The 19,317-nt window shown below is 39.9% G+C and overlaps 1 protein-coding gene and 1 long non-coding RNA gene across 4 annotated transcripts in view; one reads left to right on the top strand and one right to left on the bottom strand.

The window, feature by feature from the left end:
* The window catches only part of LOC112811028 (uncharacterized), a 75,977-nt gene that overhangs the window by 50,955 nt on the left and 5,705 nt on the right, over positions 1 to 19,317 (top strand). For all 3 annotated transcript variants that reach the window (XR_012380355.1, XR_012380357.1, XR_012380356.1), the window contains one exon: positions 14,060 to 14,179. This is a non-coding gene — a long non-coding RNA (uncharacterized lncRNA). The remainder of the gene's footprint in view (positions 1 to 14,059; positions 14,180 to 19,317) is intronic.
* Positions 3,271 to 19,317, bottom strand: part of MTPN (myotrophin) — a 56,440-nt gene continuing 40,393 nt past the window's right edge. The window contains exon 4 of the mRNA XM_025854940.2: positions 3,271 to 6,466. Coding sequence (XP_025710725.1) covers positions 6,380 to 6,466 — 87 coding nt within the window. The 3' untranslated portion in view covers positions 3,271 to 6,379. The remainder of the gene's footprint in view (positions 6,467 to 19,317) is intronic.

Consider the following 19,317-nt stretch of genomic DNA (forward strand, 5'->3'; position numbering starts at 1 on the left):
GACCTACTGTTGAGAAAGACTGCACCAGCGCCACACAGTCTCCTCCACAGATCAGGGCAGTGTTCTGTGGTTGGTTTTGGATATCTGGGTGAGAACACCTTTTATTTTCACTTACTTTGAAGGAGCTTGGGCACTCAGATCATCAGAACTAAATTTTACTGTTTGTGAGCTATTGACTGGCTGTGAGCAAGTTCTTTAACATTTCTTAGTCTCCCTTTATAAAACAATGATTGTGAAGATTGGATAAGGTCATGTGGTAAAAAGTCCTCTTCACAATGCCTAGCTCCTAACTTGCATGCAGTAAATGTTAATTTAAAAATTTAGTGGCAAAAGTAGCATAGATCTGGGGCGCCTGGGTGGCTCAGTTGTTAAGTGTCTGCCTTCGGCTCAGGTCATGATCCCAGGACCCCTGGGCTCCCGGCTCTGTGGGAAGCCTGCTTGTGTTCCTTCTCTCACTATGTGTCTCTGTCAAATAAATAAATAAAATCTTAAAAAAAAAAAAAAGGTAGCATAGATCTGATACTTGCAAGCCTATTGAAAGTACTCAGATCTGACTAGCAAATCCCATGCAGTGGCGACAGAGAGACTTGGTAGCCAGCCACAGGGGATGTCCATGAACACATGGAACAGTATTAGAGGTCAGGCAGGGACCTACAGATAACGTAATACATTGTCAGATTTGTTACTGAAAGCTTAGGAAAGTATCGCTGCTTTAAAGAAAAGATTCTAGTTATCTAGTAGTATCCTCAAAACCAGCACCCAGGGATCAGGAATTGTCTATGCGTTATTTTCCTTTGTGTAGTAAGATGCTGTGACTGTGGATGTTGCCAGACGTGTGACCCATCATTCTATCCAAACTGTAAATAAGACTGTCCTTGCTGCGGCAGCTGCTGAATGCATAGAAGTTGCTAGGGTGGCCAGACAGTCCTTTGTTTGGCTATTGATAGCTGTGCTTTGGTATATGCCACAGTGGCTCAGTGACCTGCATTTGACCCCATGGTCAGCATTCCTCAATGCATCGTTGTGGTTGTGACTGTGGTATTTGTCTTTACTTCACTGATTGGGGATTGTGGTCCCATTTGTACTTAAAACGCTACGGGGCCAACATTTGGGTACAGTGACACTTAGGTGTAGCCCCCCGGTCCTAACAGCGATTCTTTAGTCACGATTTACTGAAAACAAAGCTTATCTCCTGTTTGACTGTGTAATGATTTGACATGAGGAGTTCAAAATACAGTGAATGTCTACCAAGTGGCAGGTCCTATAAAAGCTGCTGATAAATTTTATTCTCAATCAGTTAATTATTATTTCAATGAAATAGCCTTGAAGAAAAATGTCCTATGGCTGATGAGTGATGATCGGGCTATTATTCGGGCAGGGCAGTTGGCCCTACACAGACCATGGTTAGATCCAGGCAGTTGGCTGTTTCTGATCTAGTGGTGTCCCCACCAGAGAAGGATCCATCTTCACAGCAGTAACGCCAGCACAGGGCAATGGGGTTGAGAAAGCAGAACTGGCCTCCGAGTGTGGCTATCTCCTGCTGTAGGATTGCGGGGCAGAAACCTGCAGGGACCCGGTTAAGTGACTGGAGCAATTGCAGTGATCTGCAATGTGCCAAGCACAAGACAAGGAGACTCATGACCTAACTTCCCAAATTCCTTGCATGCCTCCTCACCCCTCTGGGGGATTCAAGGGAAGGACTTGGGGAGGCCTCAAGCAATTTGACCATGGGGACTCTGACCCTGGGCTCCTGTGGAAATACACAGCAGTTGACAGGACGTCCTGCAGGGGAAAAAACCCTAATAACAAAGGGTCGTTCTCGTCAGCGTTTTATCTTTGGAGCCATTGTGAGTCTTACCTTCCCTTCTTTTGCCCAGAGTGTAACTTTGAGGCTCATCTTAAGATTTTCTTGGGTGTCCATTTTTGCTGTCTGCCGTGATAAAGGCTTTCATTTACTTCATTTCTAGGAAGCCACCCTCGATGACTTCCCATTTACAGGTTTTTAGACTCTTTGTCTTTAATGGTCGCTTACAGTGGTCCTCAAACTCGAGTGTGCATCAGAATGCCCCGGAGGGTTTGTTACGACATGGACTGATGGGCTCAGCCCATGCTTGGATTTGGTTGGCCCGGACTGGGCACCTCAATCAAGTCCCCAGGTGGCGGTGATGTGGCTAGGCCAGGGACGTTTTGAGAATCCCTGGTCTCGTAGAAGGGAAAAAAAAAAAATCCAGGAACAGTCTGATCTATGTTGCGTCAGGGTCCTGTGATAGCTGGTGTTTAATTGCAAAAGATTTTCACAGTAACTCTAAGTGCTTTTTGTCCAGATGTGTGCCTTCCGTTGACTAATACTGGTTTGTTCAATGATTATAGAAGATGCTCTGTTCCCTTTAACGTACATTTAACTAAACACTTAGATGGACCCCGCTTCTTTTTTTAAGATTTTAGAGTGTGTGAGAGCAGGGGCAGGGGGCAGAGGGAGAGAATCTCAAGCTGACTACACTGATTGCGGTGCTGGATGTGGGCTCCATCCCAGGCCCCTGAGATCATGACCTGAGCTGAAATCAAGTCAGACACTTAAGTAACTGAGCCACCCAGGAACCCCTGATAAGACCCCAATTCTTAAAATGAAAGATTCATTGATCAAAAAATCTGTGAAGACTCACATCCACCCCTACATGCTACCCCATGCTTAAACCTTGGTTGGCAACATGAAGGTCCTGAAAGAGCTTTTGTTCTCTTTTACTGAGCATCTGCACGTATTCATAGGCCATTTCAAAAGAAAAATACACAGTCGTCTTAGGTTGTTGACAAGATTACAACAGAATCAAGCTGAATATAATCTTGTTCAGATTTTGAGGTTCAAAGTGATTTAATGTTCAATCAGAACATTTGGATGTGTAGCAACCTCAGTGAACATAGGAAAGATCTGAGCGGCTGCCCATGATTCTGACCCGATGCGCCAGGATACGCGGGCTAGCCCTTGCTTTTAGAAAGCCAGGATTACTAAACATTCGTAAGTGAACCAGTCTGTATCAGGAGACCGATACGAAAGCAAAACTTCCAGATGAGGAGTAGTACAGTTTGATATTTCAATTACATCTTTCCTGTCTTATTTTCTTTCCACTTATTTTTTTCCTAGAATTGGGTTACGAAGGGAAATTTGGATGAATCCAAAGCTGGAGTCCATCAGAGGCTGGGTCAAGCTGTGAGAAAAGGGTTTGGAAGGGAAGGCCGCAGGAGCTGAGGGAGGAAAAGCTGCCAACACGTTCCTTGTAGCACAATTCAAGTTTATTCCATTTGTTCTTGCAACACAAAACTGAAACACAGTATTATTTAGCATTCGGATGTACATGAACTAGGATCATATGAGAAACCCAACTGTGTCAAAAGTATTACATGATGGAAAAAATGAACTCAAATATATCAAAATGCACAAAGCACTAGTATTCCTCCATTACTGCTTAGAAAGATGTGATTGTTTCTCCATTTACAAAATAGAATCAGGATGATTTAAATTCTTAAAATTTTGCATGCAAAACACTGCAATTGCTTATATAGGAGGGCACTCTCACCAGCTTCTTCTATACACAATCGAGTACACAATATTGCATGGAAGTAAAGAGCAGCTCAGTTGAAGTTTTAGGAAAAAAAAAAGTCGGTACATCTAGATTTAAGATCCATTATTGGGGGGGGGGGAAGAAATCAATGAGTAAAGGGCCTTACTTGCAGCCTGCACACACTGTACCCATCTACCTCTCCTTTGTGCCCCGCTGGGTGCAGAAGGTGAGCTATGCCTAGAAGGACTACTTGGGTATTCTCGGGTGCTCTGTTTGAACTCTAAGTATACAGATGCCAGTCTGAAGCTGCAAGGGGGCGGAATTTGTTAGGATACTAATGTAAACAGGTAAACCGCCTGTTTTTACTTGATAGAGTGCATACAAAATGACTGACTTAATACAAAAACTACAGAACATGCAAGATTTTTTCTGAGATGTTAAATATTCAGTGGAGAACAAAACTTACTTAACCCTTCACTAATGCATGTAGTACCAAAAAGCAGACAGGTTTTTAGCTTCCTTTACTCAAAAAATGAACATTAAGTGTTGTGAATTTCTCTGCCAAGTGGTTCAGAAATACATTATAAATAACCTAGTTAAAAAAAAAAACACAAATTGTAAACCATCTTGGCCAGTCTATTCTATGTTTACGTTATTTTCTTAAGCAATCGCCCCATAATTCTGGGGCTTACAAAATGGTTGAGAAAGAGGGAAGGCAAAGTAGCCTCTACTGCAATACAAGGAACAGCAGGATGACCTGTACAAAGATTCACGTGGTTTCTACACCAGGTGACTGTGGAAAGCAGACCAGGTTTAGGAATGATAGGACAGTGCACTCTCTGCAACAGCCAACTGCAACACAACAGTTTGAAAGGAAAGGGAAAAATCCAAGCCAAGAGGTGAAAAGGAAGATATAGAAACACCTTGTTGCTACCAACGTACAGACTGATAAAGTGCCCTCCGTCTTCAACGAGGATAGCTCTGTTTCCATTCAGTGATGTAATAAAGTACTGTTTACTGACTTCTACTCCAACTCTAATCTGCATTAAGACAGCAGAATTAGCCAGATATATCAAAGTATTTAAAACCACCATTTTGTTTGTGATTGTTTTCTTGATGCAGGAAAATTACAGGGTTAGGCTAGTTGTAAGCAAAAAGCCACAGGATTAAAAAAAAAAAAAAAGATTCATGGGGAAAAACACACACGCGTGTGCACACACACACACACACACACACACACGCATAAACCCACACCATAACAAACCGATCAGTAAGATTTGTTATTAGCTGGCTACTCTTCATACTAGTTTAACCCTGCTTTAGAATGCTACATTGCCTTAAAAAAGCATAATTCTTTGTTATCCACAATCTGAATACAAGCCCCTAACCCAACCCCCCTTTAAAAATTTGAGGTACATTCAATTATTGCATGATTTGGCTAAGGAAAAACCCTAATATTTTTAGCAAGCTTTTATGGATGGCAAGTCAAAGGAGTCAATATTTTAAATGCAAGACAGCAAATTTAAGGGTGTATGTTTTAATTCATTGTACTGCTCATGAAATAAACATTTGAACATGTGTCTAAATATTTCCTGCAGGTCAGAACACCCCTTGTAGGGCACTGTATTTTAAGAACACAGAATACATTTTGAAGAGGTCACACTTAATGTGATGCATGGTTTAGTAAAGAGACAAAATAGGTTATGCAGATGGGTTGGCATATGTTCAGCAGAAGCCTATCGACAAGGTGGGGAAACCTGGTAACGAGCAAACTTTTGAAGGGACAGGGCTCAATCTGTCCAGACCGTAAATCTCACCCCAGTGATAGCTTTGGTGCAGTAAGTAATCAGCATCCAAGGTGGGTCTGAGAGAGGATTTCCAAAGAATGTTTCTTGATGCTCCAAACATAACCGAGGCCAATCCATTCAAAGAGCAAATGAAGAAAATCCATAGGTACTAAGACAACTGTTCTCTAGAGGATACTAACAGGCTATGGCTATGATTAAATATGTTTAAATCCCCTTTTACTACCAGCAGGAGTCTGAAAGTGTTTCAATGTTATATAAACATCTGCATCTAGAGGAGAAAAAAATACGCACACTGGAATGATTTTCTCCTGTAGGCTTCCAAAATTTAAGGTTTTATAAATAAAACTAGTCAGTTTTATCTAAAGATACATGAAATCCATGTGAAAGGGGAGAGGAAATCCAAAGTTGAGTCATCCAGCAATTTAGGAGTGTGCCCCCTCACCTTAACTGAGCTCTCACGTAAAGCTGAAAGTCGCTGAGGGAAGATTTGGTCGCCGACCACGGGCAGCGCTCTTAACTATGCCAGGAGGCCCCCAGGAGAGTGCGTCTTAAGGCAGAAGGCTAGAGCTGATTGCTTATCTCAGCACCCGGAGTTAGGTCCCAGCAGCCGCCGCTGCTCACAGTTACGGCTACCACACTCGGAGAGTCGGCCTCGGTAGGATCAGGCCCTCGACACGATCTCATGAATAAACTAGCTAGGGAGCTGAAAGGGTCAAATGGTACTGGTACGGTTTGTCTTTGCTCTCCCTTGGGCATAAGCTGTGTATTTTGTTGGAAATGGAAAAGAGGCAGACTTGATCAGGAGTCCCAGTAAAAGCCTGATCACGGTTTTTTGCTCTCTTCCCAAACATGTTTTTTTTCTGGTGGTCTGACTGGTAATGAATTTCTCTCTCCCCTCACCCCTGTTAAAGTATTTAGCTGAAGAAGCTGGCAGCTAGAGAGTGACAGACAGACAGGCAGCAGCGTGAGGCCACGGGAGAGCCCTTCTTCCAGAGCTGGCAGCCCGTCCGTCCATCACTGAAGAAGGGCTTTGATTGCCTGGTTGTCAGTGGCTTCAAAGGCAGTTAGTCCATCTGGACCTTTCACGGTCTTATCAGCACCCTGAAAAGAGAGGAAATAGCCATTAATACTGAAGGAGTCCACCGTGACCGCAGAGACACCATCACCTGCAGAGGCTAATGTGTGTGTTGAGAATCAATACTCATGGGGTCCCTTCAACTGAAAGGAAACCCCAAACATCTGGCAAGGTTGTAGACGAAGTCGTAAAAATTCCATTTTATTTTTCAGGCACTAGAAACTGTAAGCTACAAACACAACTTGCCAATAATACAGGCAATGACTGCCTTTCATTTATACTATCATGCATTCAATTAAGCTTTAGAAAAGATTATCCCTATGTGTAATATGAAATGGGGAAAATCACTTTTGCTAAAGAAGAAAGTATTACTGTGACCGTTATTTCTTTGCAACACCTTGTGGAGAGTGCATAAATACTACAAACGTATTTCTATAGTTCAGAGCTTACAAACTGCTTACTTGAGACAAGTTCCTAAAGAAGGCTGTGTAACACTGGTCATTGTTACGTACAAAAACTGAGCAGTAAATGCTTGCCATGGGGGCTGTAAAAGGAGGTTCCCTTCTCTATGCGAGGGAGAGCCTCTCCAGCCTACTCCAAAGCTTTACCTGGACAGGGTGATTCTGGAAGATTTTACTTGCAATGTGGCGTTTCAGTTTTGCGAATGTGTACATACAGCTTTGTGTCTATCTGTTGTCTTTAACTGTCTTTACTAGAACGAGGCTCCGGGGGAACATCTCCTCTGTGTTACTACTGCATTCCCAGTCCCTAGAAAGTGCCTAGCGTCTGGGAGCTGCATTTGCTCCCACCTGCGGGTTCTCTTTGCCTAGTTCCAGCCCCAACCAGTGTTTAGCCATCAAACAGCCTCTAGTGTCCCGCCCTCCTCCTCTGGCCAAATCTCCAGTGTTCTCAGGCCTACAGAATTCTCTAAACTTGATATAAATAGTCCTTTAAAGACCAACTCTAGTCAAACTCATCAGTCTCTTCTCCCATTAACCTCTCTCTGCTCTAATCCTATGGAACTTCTCATCACGCTCACATCCCATATGCCATGTCTTTATACACGCTGGGTTCTAGACAGAACGCCTTACTCCTTTGCTCCGGCAGACTCATTCAATCATTCAACAAGTGTTTAGTGAATGTGTAGACACTGTGTAATGAGCTGGAGAATCAAAGAAAAACAAGAGAGTCTGCCAGTCTGGCTAGTGTGGGAGACAGACAAATGATCCAATACAACAGAGGTGGATGAGAATAACAGTGTCATGCACATGGATGAGAGGTCTGTCAGCCAGAATGGGACGCAAGAGGAGGATGTAAGGGAGAGAGGCTTCTGAATGAGGCAGTGCCTGAGCTGAGTCTTGAGGAGTAAGCACGAGCTGATTAGGTAAACCAAGAAGATAACATCCTAGGAAGTGCTACATTATTACAAGGTCTTCTTCTGTATCATTATAAAGATCTCTATTTCCTCATTTTCTAGTTGAATTTAACTGCTTCACGGAGCACAGGCACCTCATAGTCAAGTGGGAGAGAAATCTGTGAGGGAGAACTTCAGTGTGGTAAGTCCTCCACGGGATGCGGGGCAATAACTGGGATCACTGTATTCAAAACCATTTCTTAGTTGATCGCGGCTTTTATGACTAGCATTATCAACTGTAATTCTGTACTAACAAAAAGTTGAATATTTTAGCGAACATTGCTTGCTTTTTAGCTGTCAGAATTCATTTCCCTTCTTCTGATAATGGCACCCTAATTTCATTCTGGGGGTTCTTTGGTCCCCACTGTGTGGAGTCCTGGGACTATGTAACTGAAAGCGCCATGTATTTTCCTCATCAAGTGTCAAACATTTATGTGACTCAGGCAGGACTCTCACTTCTGGATTTTGAATCTTGACAGAGAACAAAAAGTCAGAGTTCATTTATTCCTGTGGCACGAACGAGACGAGACGGCTGAGGAGTTTCTGCTACCTCGCGTCCTGTGGCTGCCAGAGCTCCTCCCTCTTCTGAGCCCGGTCCTCCAGCTGTCCTGTTGGTTCTATGACTAGTCCCGTATCTTGAAAAATTCCTTTTTCTACCTGTTAAAGAGTCAACTGCTGCCATCTGCAGCAACAACAACAAAAATCTAGCTGATTTACATTGTCACTTTCCCCCCCTAATTTTAATAGATGTATCACAGAACTCAAGATACACAAAAACCCCACAAAACTCATAATTCTATAGGTCAGATACTTTTATTAACATTTTAGTGTTTGTCTACTCTTTTGTTCTAAATATGCACATATACGTATTTCTTTTAAAAAATAAATGAGTAACCCTAGGAGAACTAGGGTGACTATCAGACAACAGAAAAGATAAACCAGTATTACCACCAAGAGGGGCATTTCATAAGATAAAAAGTTCACTAATATTCAAATTTCAAAAATGAAACAGTTCCATTTATAATAGCATTAAAAAGAATTAAATATGTAGAAATCTAACAAAGTCAAACCAATTCTGAAAATGATGAACCAGTTTTATTAATACGGGTAAGAATATTAAAATAACTTTTTAGTACCTGATGCAGTTACTAACAAGCTTATATAAGTTAGTATATTTGGCTTCACCCCTTCCTTGAGGAAACCGTTTTTAATCATTTGTTTTTAATTCTAGTGATGATTTTCATAGCTCTAATATACTCATGTTACTATCTGCATTATTAACTTTAGATATTATCTTACTTCCTGCTATATGGATGAGGCTTTAGCTCATTACCACCTTCTTCCCCAGACTGTCCCATTTCTTATATTTAAAATACCAGTTTGTTTCTTTATAAATTTAAATGATCGTTATTTAAACCTCTATTTGTTGTTCCATCAGTTCTGACAGTACCTCATCCCTCCACTTTATAAGATACTTTCTCTACCCTCCATCACTTCCTGTACTTAACTTGCCAGCTTTTCTATTTTGTCAAGATCAACTTTTATATTCTGTTCTGTACGAATGGTTCTGTTTGATTCTTCTTTATCCCTCATAGTCACCACGGTGTGTATTACATCCCCAGGACTCTTTTTATCTTTCAACTGTTAAGTGTGTATCTTTTGACCACCTTCACTCATTTTGTCCATTCCCCAACACCCCCCACCTCTGACAACCACCAATCTGTTTACTGTATCTATGAGTTCAGTGTGTGTGTGTGTGTGTGTGTGTGTATTTAAAGATTCTGCATATAAGCGACATTATATAGTGTTGGTCTCTCTCTGACTTATTTCACTTAGCATAATGCCCCGAAGACCCATCTATGTTGTTGCAAATGGCAGAATTTCCTTTTTTTAATGCCTGAATAGTATTCCTGTGTGTGTGCACACGTGAATGTGTATTATACACATTTTCTTTATCCATCTGTCCGTGGACACTCAGGTTGTTTGCATGTCTTGGCTACTGTCGATGATGCTCCGATGAACATGGGTGCTGCAGACATCTTCTCGAGATGGTGATCTCATTTCCTTCAGATAAATACCCAGAAGTGGTACTGCTGGGTTGTATGGAAGTTCTATTTTTAATTTTTTTCAGGGAACTCCATATTGTTTTCCATGGTGGTTACACCAATTTAGATTCTCACCAACAGGGTTCCCTTTTCTTCATATCCTCACCAACACTGGTTATGTCTTGTCTTTTTGATGACAGCCATTCTAACAGGTGAGAGGTGTTATCTCATTGTGGTTTTGATTTGCATTTCCCTGATGATTAGGGAAGCACCTTTACCCAGCTGGCCATCTGTACCTCGTCTTTGGAAAAATGTTCAGGTCCTCTACCTGTATTTTAATAATCAGATTGTGTTTTTTCTTCTATTGAGTTGTAGTTCTTTATATATTTTGGATATTAGCCCCTTATATACTAGATTTGCAAATCTTTCTCTCATTCCACTGGTTGTCTTTTAATTTTGTTAATTTCCTTTGCCGTACAGAGGCTTTTTGTTTGATGTAGTCCCACCTACTTATTTTTGCTTTTTTTCTTTGCTTTTGGTGTCAAATCCAAAAGAACACTGCCAACACAGATGTTAAGGAGCTTAACCCCTATGTTTTCTTCTAGGAATATTACTGTTTTCAGGTCTTATGTGCAAGTCTTTAATCCATTTTTAGTTGATTTTTATGTAAAGTGTAAGATAGTTGTCCAGTTTCATTCTTTTACATGTGGCTGTCCAGTTTTCCCAACACCATTTATTGAAGAGACTGTCATTTTCCCACTATATACTCTTGGTTCCTGTGTTATAAATTAGTTGACCACACAGATGGGGGTTTATTTCTGGGTGCTCTGTTCTGTCCCACTCATCTGTGTGTGTCTGTTTTTATGCTAATACATTACTGTTTTAATCACTATAACCTTTGTAATACGTTTTGAAATCATGAAGTGTGATGCATCCAGCTTTGTTTTTCTTTCTCAAGACTGCTTTGGCTATTTGGAATCTTCTGTGGTTCCACATATAAAGCTGGGAATTGTTTCTTCTGTATCTGTGAAAATGCCATTGGAATTCTGATAGGGACTGCACTGACTTAGTCTATTATTTTGGGTATTATGTACATTTTAAAAATATAAATTATTCTCTCAAACAGTCTAGTGCTAAGGGTATTAAGGTTGGTAGGGTGGTTTTATCCTATAAGGTCATTTAAGGATCTAGGTCCTTTTCCCATGTTATTGTCCCCATCGTCTGGCTCATGCTGGCTCCCTTCCACATTTGCTTCCACCATAATCTTTTCCTACAGACTTGTTCATTTTTCAGTATTTTCTATTATGGTAAACATCACCACCATCTTCCAGGAAATGTGCAGACACCATGCAGTTTTTCTTGTTTACTTCCCACATTATCAGTTACCAAGTCTTTAGACCAGACTATTCTTAACAGTTCTCAGCTGTCCTTGCTACCATTACTTTCTTAGCTCAGGATTTTTACAAAGAGATCCTAATTCAATAATTTCCTATCTTTTCTCACTTTTTTAAAAAAGATTTTATTTATTGGGGGGGGAGAGAGAGAGAGAGAGAGAGCACAAGCAGGGGGAGGGGCAGAGGGAGAAGGAGACTCCCTGCTGAGTGAGGAGCCCGACGTGGGGCTTGATCCCAGGATTCTGGGGTCATGACCTGAGCCAAAGGCAGACGTTTAACTGACTGAGCCACCCAGGCACCCTTTTTTTCACTTCTTACACCATTTCAATTCAGATTTCATACATCTATTTGGGTGATGTTTGTTAAAATCCAAGTCTGATCATACTACCCACCTACCAAAAAACCTTAATGGCATCCTAACAGAAGAGAATGAAGATAAATAGTATGACAAACGAGGCATAATCTGCTCACTATTTACCTGTCTAGTCATAGTTCTTGCTAAATCCTTTCTAGTGTATGCTGTAGCTGTGAACAGTTTTTGTTTTTTTTTTTTTAAATCTTACCCTAATGCATCATGGTTTCTCTTTGTCCCTGTGGCTTTTCTAACATTGTTGCTTCTGTTTAGAATGGTCTCCCAATTCTCTACTGGATTCCTGGACACAAGTTTCTAAGATTCAGCTCAGGTGTCAATTGCTTTATGAATTACAACTGCTTTATGAATTGCGGTGCCTGAAGTTGTAATGGCATCCTATTTATAACATCACCCCCCTGACCTCCAGGACCACACTTGACCTCTTCTTCCTCCAAATCCCTACTGGGTCACATACAAACTCCTGCCACAGCAATCATAACACTTTAATGTACTGGTTTTATGTATTTGTCTCCTCTACTAGACTTTGCTTTCCACTGCTTCAGGGGTTGAAAAGAAACTGAATCCCCAGACTCCTGTAGAGCTACAGATGGCCATCTGACACAAATTTGGTCTCTCCCACGGAGGGCTTTCCTTCTTCAGTAAAGCCTCAGGAGGACAGAGTCCTTAGCTCTTTCCTTTTGTTCCTACCCAAAACAGACACAATGCTGGGAGGTTCGGCAGTCATCTTGTGACCATAAGGCCTGGCGAAGAGAAGGGAGTGTGGGATGTTGATGACACAGCACAGCCAGCTGCCCAGCCTTGGACTGCACACCTCAGACATCCTGTTCTGGGTCACTTTCTTGTTTAAATCACCGTAGGAGTTTTTGTTACAGCTGAACTCTATTTTTCTTAAGGCAGTTACCATAGTCTGTAATTACATTAAAAGACCTGTCTCCCCCAAATTAGGCTGGGCTCCACAAGGGCAAGGGTCTTCTTATATTCATCTCTGTACTTTTAACACCTAGGATGATACCTGGTATACAGCAGATGCTCAACAAAACTTTATACATGGGTCACAGTGCAAATGAATATTAGTAACATCAATCTTACCCGTGGTGATCATACATATCCACCACATTGAAAGGAAAAACTACCTTTTCTCCCATCTTGTGTATACACATACCAAATTACTGTGTTAGAAAGAATACTGCAAAATATTTATTTTGAATCCCTATGCATTTTAGAACAGTCGAGAAACTGCTCATTAAGAACTCCATTATCTCATGATTTGAGGCATCTGTTTACAGTTCCACTGTAGTATGATAAAGTGTTCAGAACCTGGGAACTTTCAATTGTTTGAGTATACATTTAAAATACTACCATTACCATAAAAGTTATACAATTCAGTTTTGGAATCTACTAAAAACAGTAACATTAAAAAAATTGTTCAAATACCTACATTTACACATGTTGTGTAATGTTATTTACTGGTACAGGATTTAACAGCACATTTAATTTACATATTGATACAGGAGATAGAGTAAAGAATATTTCTGGGTACCCCAAAGAATCTATTGCAATAGTCAACACAGTGAATGTTATGTTTCTTAAAAATTTTATAGCAGTTTTTAGTTTTTAACCGAATACTATAGACATATCACCTCATTTTATTCTCACAGCTGCCCTGTAGAGTAGGCACTGTTTTTTTTTTTTTTTTTTTTAAAGATTTTATTTTTGAGAGAGAGAGAAAGAGCAGGAGTGGGGGACAGGGGCAGAGGGAGAAGCAGACTCCCCATGGAGCAGGGAGCCCAATGTGGGGCTCGATCCCAGGACCCCGGGATCATGACCTGAGCTGAAGGCAGACGCCCAACCAACTGAGCCACCCAGGTGCCCCTGTTCTCTCTTTTTAATAGAGATTTAACTTAAGCTCAGAGAGGTTAAGAAATTTGCCCAAAGTCAGTCAGCAAGTTAAAGAAACTAGAGCTTTCTGACTCTACATCTTGTGTTCCATGCTGTCTTGAGTTAAAATCGACCTATGGCTTTTCCCCTAAAAACGTTAGGGTGAGACTCAGATTCTAGAATTTATTAACTTAGGTATTCTCAACATTTTTGTGCCTCCTACAGGAAAATGAAGAACCTTGTACAATTATGTATACAATGTGTCATCTGTTGAACACTTTCAAGCTAAAAACATTGTTACAGATAACCAATTCCTAAGACTATTCAACATTTATAAAGTTTCTATTAAGTGCTAGACATAGTTTTGATTGTTTTACTAGAACACAGTCATCTTTTTTTTTTTTTTTAAACATTGTTTATGGCTGCTTTTCTGCTACAACAGCAGAGGTGAGCAGTTGTAACAGAGACCATGTGACCTGCAAGGCCTAAAATATTTATTATTTGGTACTTTACAGAAATTGTTGTCAACTCCTATTCTGGGTAATTAAAGAGAACAAGAGGCTGGTTCTCTGCATATTTTCACAACCTAGAGCGGACAAAGGAAAGGATCACGTATGCAAACATAATTCAGTGTGGTAAGTACAGGCATACCTCCCTTTAATGTGCTTGACTTTATTGCACTTCACAGATACATATTCTAACAAATGGAAGGTTTGTGGGAACCCGGGATCAAACAAGCCTATCAGTGCCATTTTTCCAATAGCATTTGCTCATTTCATGTCTATGTCACATTTTGGTAATTCTTGCAATATTTCAAACTTTCTTCATTTTACATTTTGGTGATCTGTGATTGCTGATGTTCCCGCTGTAATTGTTTTGGGGCGCCATGAACTGTACCCATATAAGATGGCGAACTTAATCGATACATGACATGCGTATTCTGACTGTTCAGTTCCCTCTCTCCCTCTCCTCCAGCCTCCCTATTCCCTGAGACACAGTATGAAATTGGGCCAATTAATAACCCTACAGTGGCCTCTAAGTGTTCAAGGGAAACGAAGAGTGAGTTGCAGGTTTCTCATTTGAAATGTGGTGGTATGAGATGATAAAAATGCCAACACGATGAGGTGCAGTGGGGTGAATGATGTAGGCATGGCCACATAGCATTAGGCTACTATTGACCTTCTGAGGACAGTCAAGAGGAGGATCATCTGAATCTGGACTGTGGCTGACCAAGGGTAACTGACACTGTGAAATGCACAACTCTGGATGAGCGGGGACTACTGTGCTGGCTCCGTGCTGCAGAAGAGAAAACTTCCTAGGCTTACATGGTAAGGAACTTGCTCAAAACCACAAAGCTATTAAGAAGCAGAACTGAGAACTAAACTTGGGGGGGGGGCGTTGGTGTGGCACCACAGCCCCCGGTATATGTCACTGACAAAAACTATTTAATAAGGACTACAGACTAAAAGATCTAAATGGGTAAAAACAACGAGCTTACAATGGGCTTATCTGTGTCTGAGATTTGGGAAACATTTAAACAGTATAACAATTGGTTTCTTCATTACTGAGGTGGTAAGATTTGTGGCTGTATTAATTCTGGCAGTGCAGTTCCTTCTTAAAGCAATTCAGAAAGACACTGCTGAGTTCTTTGACAGTCACCTGTCCTAAAACATTTTTTTTTTGTTTTTTTTTTTTAAAGATTTTATTTATTTATTCATGAGAGACAGAGAGAGAGAGAGGCAGAGGGAGAAGCAGGCTCCCAAGGAGCAGGGAGCCCGATGCGGGACTCGATCCCAGGATCCCGGGACCATGACCTGAGCCGAAGGCAGACGCCCAACCATCTGAGCCACCCAGGCGCCCCCTAAAACATTTTTAAAACCAGACTTGCCTATGTTAAATGGAACAGAACTTTGGGGTTCTGAGCAATCATAAAATCTGTGCTTGAGAGTATGTAAAGCTGTCTAGGTTTTATTGGGGGTGGGGCAGGGAGTAATTAGAGTGAAAAAATGGTTCTACCTGCAAGCATGTACTTGTTTATGCTGAGAGGGGTGACTTCCCAATCTCTGGATCTTATCCATTGGATTCTCCATTCAAGCAGCAAAATCTGTACTACAGACACTTTCAGAATTTGACGATGCTGGTATTTGAGAAGGGTATTTGGTTTTTATCATTAACTGGCTGCTTGATTTTTTAAATATAACACAAATATGTTTAGCAAAAACATCAATGTTATAAGATGGTCTTCTAAATTTTCTTAAACTGTTTAGTATTTTTTACTCTTTAAAGCAATTGTACATAAAACATTAATAGTTTCACTTCCTTTTTATAAAAGGAAGGTATCTTACTCAATTATCCTACTCAAACAGGAGCAGGCAACTTAAGAGTTGTCTGAAACAGCTAGGAGTCACTACAGTTAGTGCTGCACAATCAGCGGTCACCTATTTGTCACACGGTTATAGACTTGCTAAAGAGGGAACTTCTTTGACACAGAGTGAAGCAGAGAAACAATGGAAAACAAAACCCCAAGTTTCTTTGGATTTCTTCTTCTCAGATACAGCCTAATGTGCTAAACACTACTAATAACAAATGACCATGTATAATAACAACTGAAGTATGCTGGAGGTTTGCTAATCTAGGAAAACAGTAATTAGCATGTTTTAAAACTTGGATTAAATTTTCAATTCACAAGATTTTCATTCTCACATGCTAGAGTACCAACTTTTTCTATTTAAAAGAATTCTCATTCTTACAGGAAGCTGAGTGGTCATTTTTAATAGCAGTATGTACTTATATAGGGACAGAATATGAACACACACCAGAGCGGATGACACAGTTTTACCTTGTCTATATTCTAAATTATAGCAAATGTAACATCTTTAAAAGAGGAGTAGAAGTAAACATTTAAATATTTCCCTTTTCCAAACCACACTGGTTTATTTAGAAGTGGCTTTTCTTAGGATTAGGAAACAAGGATACTTCTTAAAATCCAATTATCAATTATATAAATTATAAGGCATTACATAAATTATAAGGAATTTTAGTATTCATATAGAAATGTTGATATAAGTTAGATAATACATATCCTAACAATATAGGAAATGTCTATCATGATAGTGTATTAATGCTACAGGCAAACTTTCAAAGAACTGTATCTTCAACAGACAAACTAGATTTAAAACAAATTATATGTATACCAAAATACATGTAGCTGTGAAAAAGAAATGAATTTTGGACTTATGAGAGTCCACGGGCTAATAATATAATTCAAGAGTATCATTTCATGATTAACTCTCTTCTAAATAATGTGTTCATGAAACAATGCTATTATTCAGGCAGATGAGATTTTAGGAAGATCAGTTCAGTAATAAACAATGAAAATTCCAGATCACTGTCCTCTAAGCTCTTGTTTGGCTGCATTAATTGATAATAAAACTTTTCAACAAGCAAGCATTAGCACAGGTGAATAAAAGCATCCAGAATGATAAGATACATTCTCAACTTGCATCACTTAGGAAAGATCATTTTCCCACTGAGGGTTAGTTTTAAGATGGTGTGTGCTATAAATTTCAAACTATTCATGAGCTAGAACAGGAGTCTGCAAACTATGACCCAGATGCTTGTTTTTGTAAGTGAAGTTTTACTGGAATGCAGCCATGCTTGTCATTTCTGTACGTCTATGGCAGCTTTTTAAAATTATAGTTGACACACAATGTTACATGAGTTTCAGGGACACAACAGTTATCGGACAACTCTATACGTCATGGTTTGCTCACTGCAAGTGTAGCTACCATCTGTCACCATACAACCCTATCACAATGCCACTGACTATATTCCTTTGCTGTACCTTTCATCCCCATGACGTAAACATTCCATAACTGGAAGCCTGTACTCCGATCCCCCTTCACCGATTTTGCCCATCCTCCTACCCCGTCCCCTCTGACAACCACCAGTTTGTTCTCTGTAATTATGGGTCTGTTTATGCTTTTTGTTTTGCTTCTTAGATTCCACATTTAAGTGGAATCATATGGTATTTGTCTTTCTCTGATTTCACTTACCATTATACTCTCTAGATCTGTCCATGTTGTTGCAAATGGCAAGATTTCTTTCCTCTTTATGGCTGAGTAATATTCCACTGTGTGCACGTGTGTATTTCAACTATCTACGGACACTAGACTGCTTTCATATCTTGGCTATTCTAAATAATGCAGTAGACATGGAAGTGCACATACCTTTCCATATTAGTGTTTTAGTCTTCTCTGGGTAAATGCCCAGTAGTGGAATTATTGGATTGTATGGTATTTCTGTTTTTAATTTTTCTAAGAAACCTCCATACTGTTTTCTACAATGGCTGTATCAATTTACATTCCCACCAACAGTGCACAACAGTTGTTTTTCCATGTCCTTGACAACACTTGTTATTCCTTGTCATTTTGATACTAGCCATTCTGACTGGTATGAGGTATTCTTACCTCATTGTGGCTTTGACTTACTTTCTCTAACGATTAGTGATGTTGAGCATCCTTTCATGTACCTCTTGGCCATCTGTATGTGTTCTTTGATTATTTGGGTGTTTTTGGTGTTGAGTTGTAGGTTTATATAATTTGGATATTAACCCCTTATTGAATATATCAGTTGTAAATCTTCTCTCATTTGGTAGGCTGCCTTTTCATTTTGTTAGTAAGTGTCTTTCACTGTGCAAAGGCTTTTTATTTTGGTGTAGTTCTAACAGTTTATTTTTGTTTCCCTTGCCTTAGAAAAATGTTGCTAAGGTCAATGTCAAAGAGATTACTATGTTTTTTTTTGTGGGAAATTTATTTTAGGTCTTTAGGGAAATTTATTTAGGTCTCACTTTCAGGTCTTTACTCCATTTTGAGTTTATTTTTTGCACTTGATGTAAAAGTGGTCCAGTTTTACTCTTTTGTTTGTAATTGTGCAGTTTTCTTGTCATCATTTATTAGACTTTCTTTGTATATTCTTGCCTCCTTGGTCATTGATTTATTGACCATATTAAGCATGGGTTTGTTTCTGGGCTCTATTCCGTTGCATTGAACAGAATGTGTGTATTTCTGTGACATACTGTTTCATTATAGCTTTGTAGTATATATCTTGAAATCAGGGGTTGTGATGCCTCCGGTACTGTTCTTTCTCAAAACTGCCTTGGCTATACAGGTTTTCTGTGATTCCATACAGATTTCAGTACCTGTTCTAGTTTGTCCATGGCAGCGTTAGAGCTCCAGTGAAAGTCATACATGACCCTGTAAGAAAATGTGTGCCAACCTCTGGACTAGAGGATATTTTGTATCACCTTTTAAATTTCCCCTTTTATTCCTGAAATTTCCTGGTTGAGATTTTTTAGGGCAAAAAACCAACCAAACAGAAAACCTTATTCAACTGAGAAAATTACAATTCAAGACGATATATACTTCAATGGTCTGTTTTGCTTTGATAAAAACAGGCTGACATCGATTTTACTGACTGCTGTGCTGTTTGGTTGCCACTTCTCTATCACAGAAGTCTGTTTCACACTCTTGCTTGGGCTTCTTCCTCCTCTGCTGCTGCTACATTTCCCAGGATGCTTCTTGAGCCCGCATTTTAACCTGTTTCACGTGTGTCCTTTCCCTTGTCTCTTCTCCCCAGTTTTATATGTTTTTCATGTACTCCTTTTCATCTTATAGGTTGTTATTTAACAATTGTATAGTAGCTTGTTATTTTTTACTTTAGTGTTTTGTATTTTAATATTCATTTAGATTTATTCACATACTCATTTCTTGGT

Source organism: Callorhinus ursinus, unplaced genomic scaffold (genome assembly GCF_003265705.2).
Source record: "Callorhinus ursinus isolate GAN/ISIS: 27379988/994484 unplaced genomic scaffold, GSC_fseal_2.0 scaffold12, whole genome shotgun sequence".
Taxonomy (NCBI): Eukaryota; Metazoa; Chordata; class Mammalia; order Carnivora; family Otariidae; genus Callorhinus; species Callorhinus ursinus.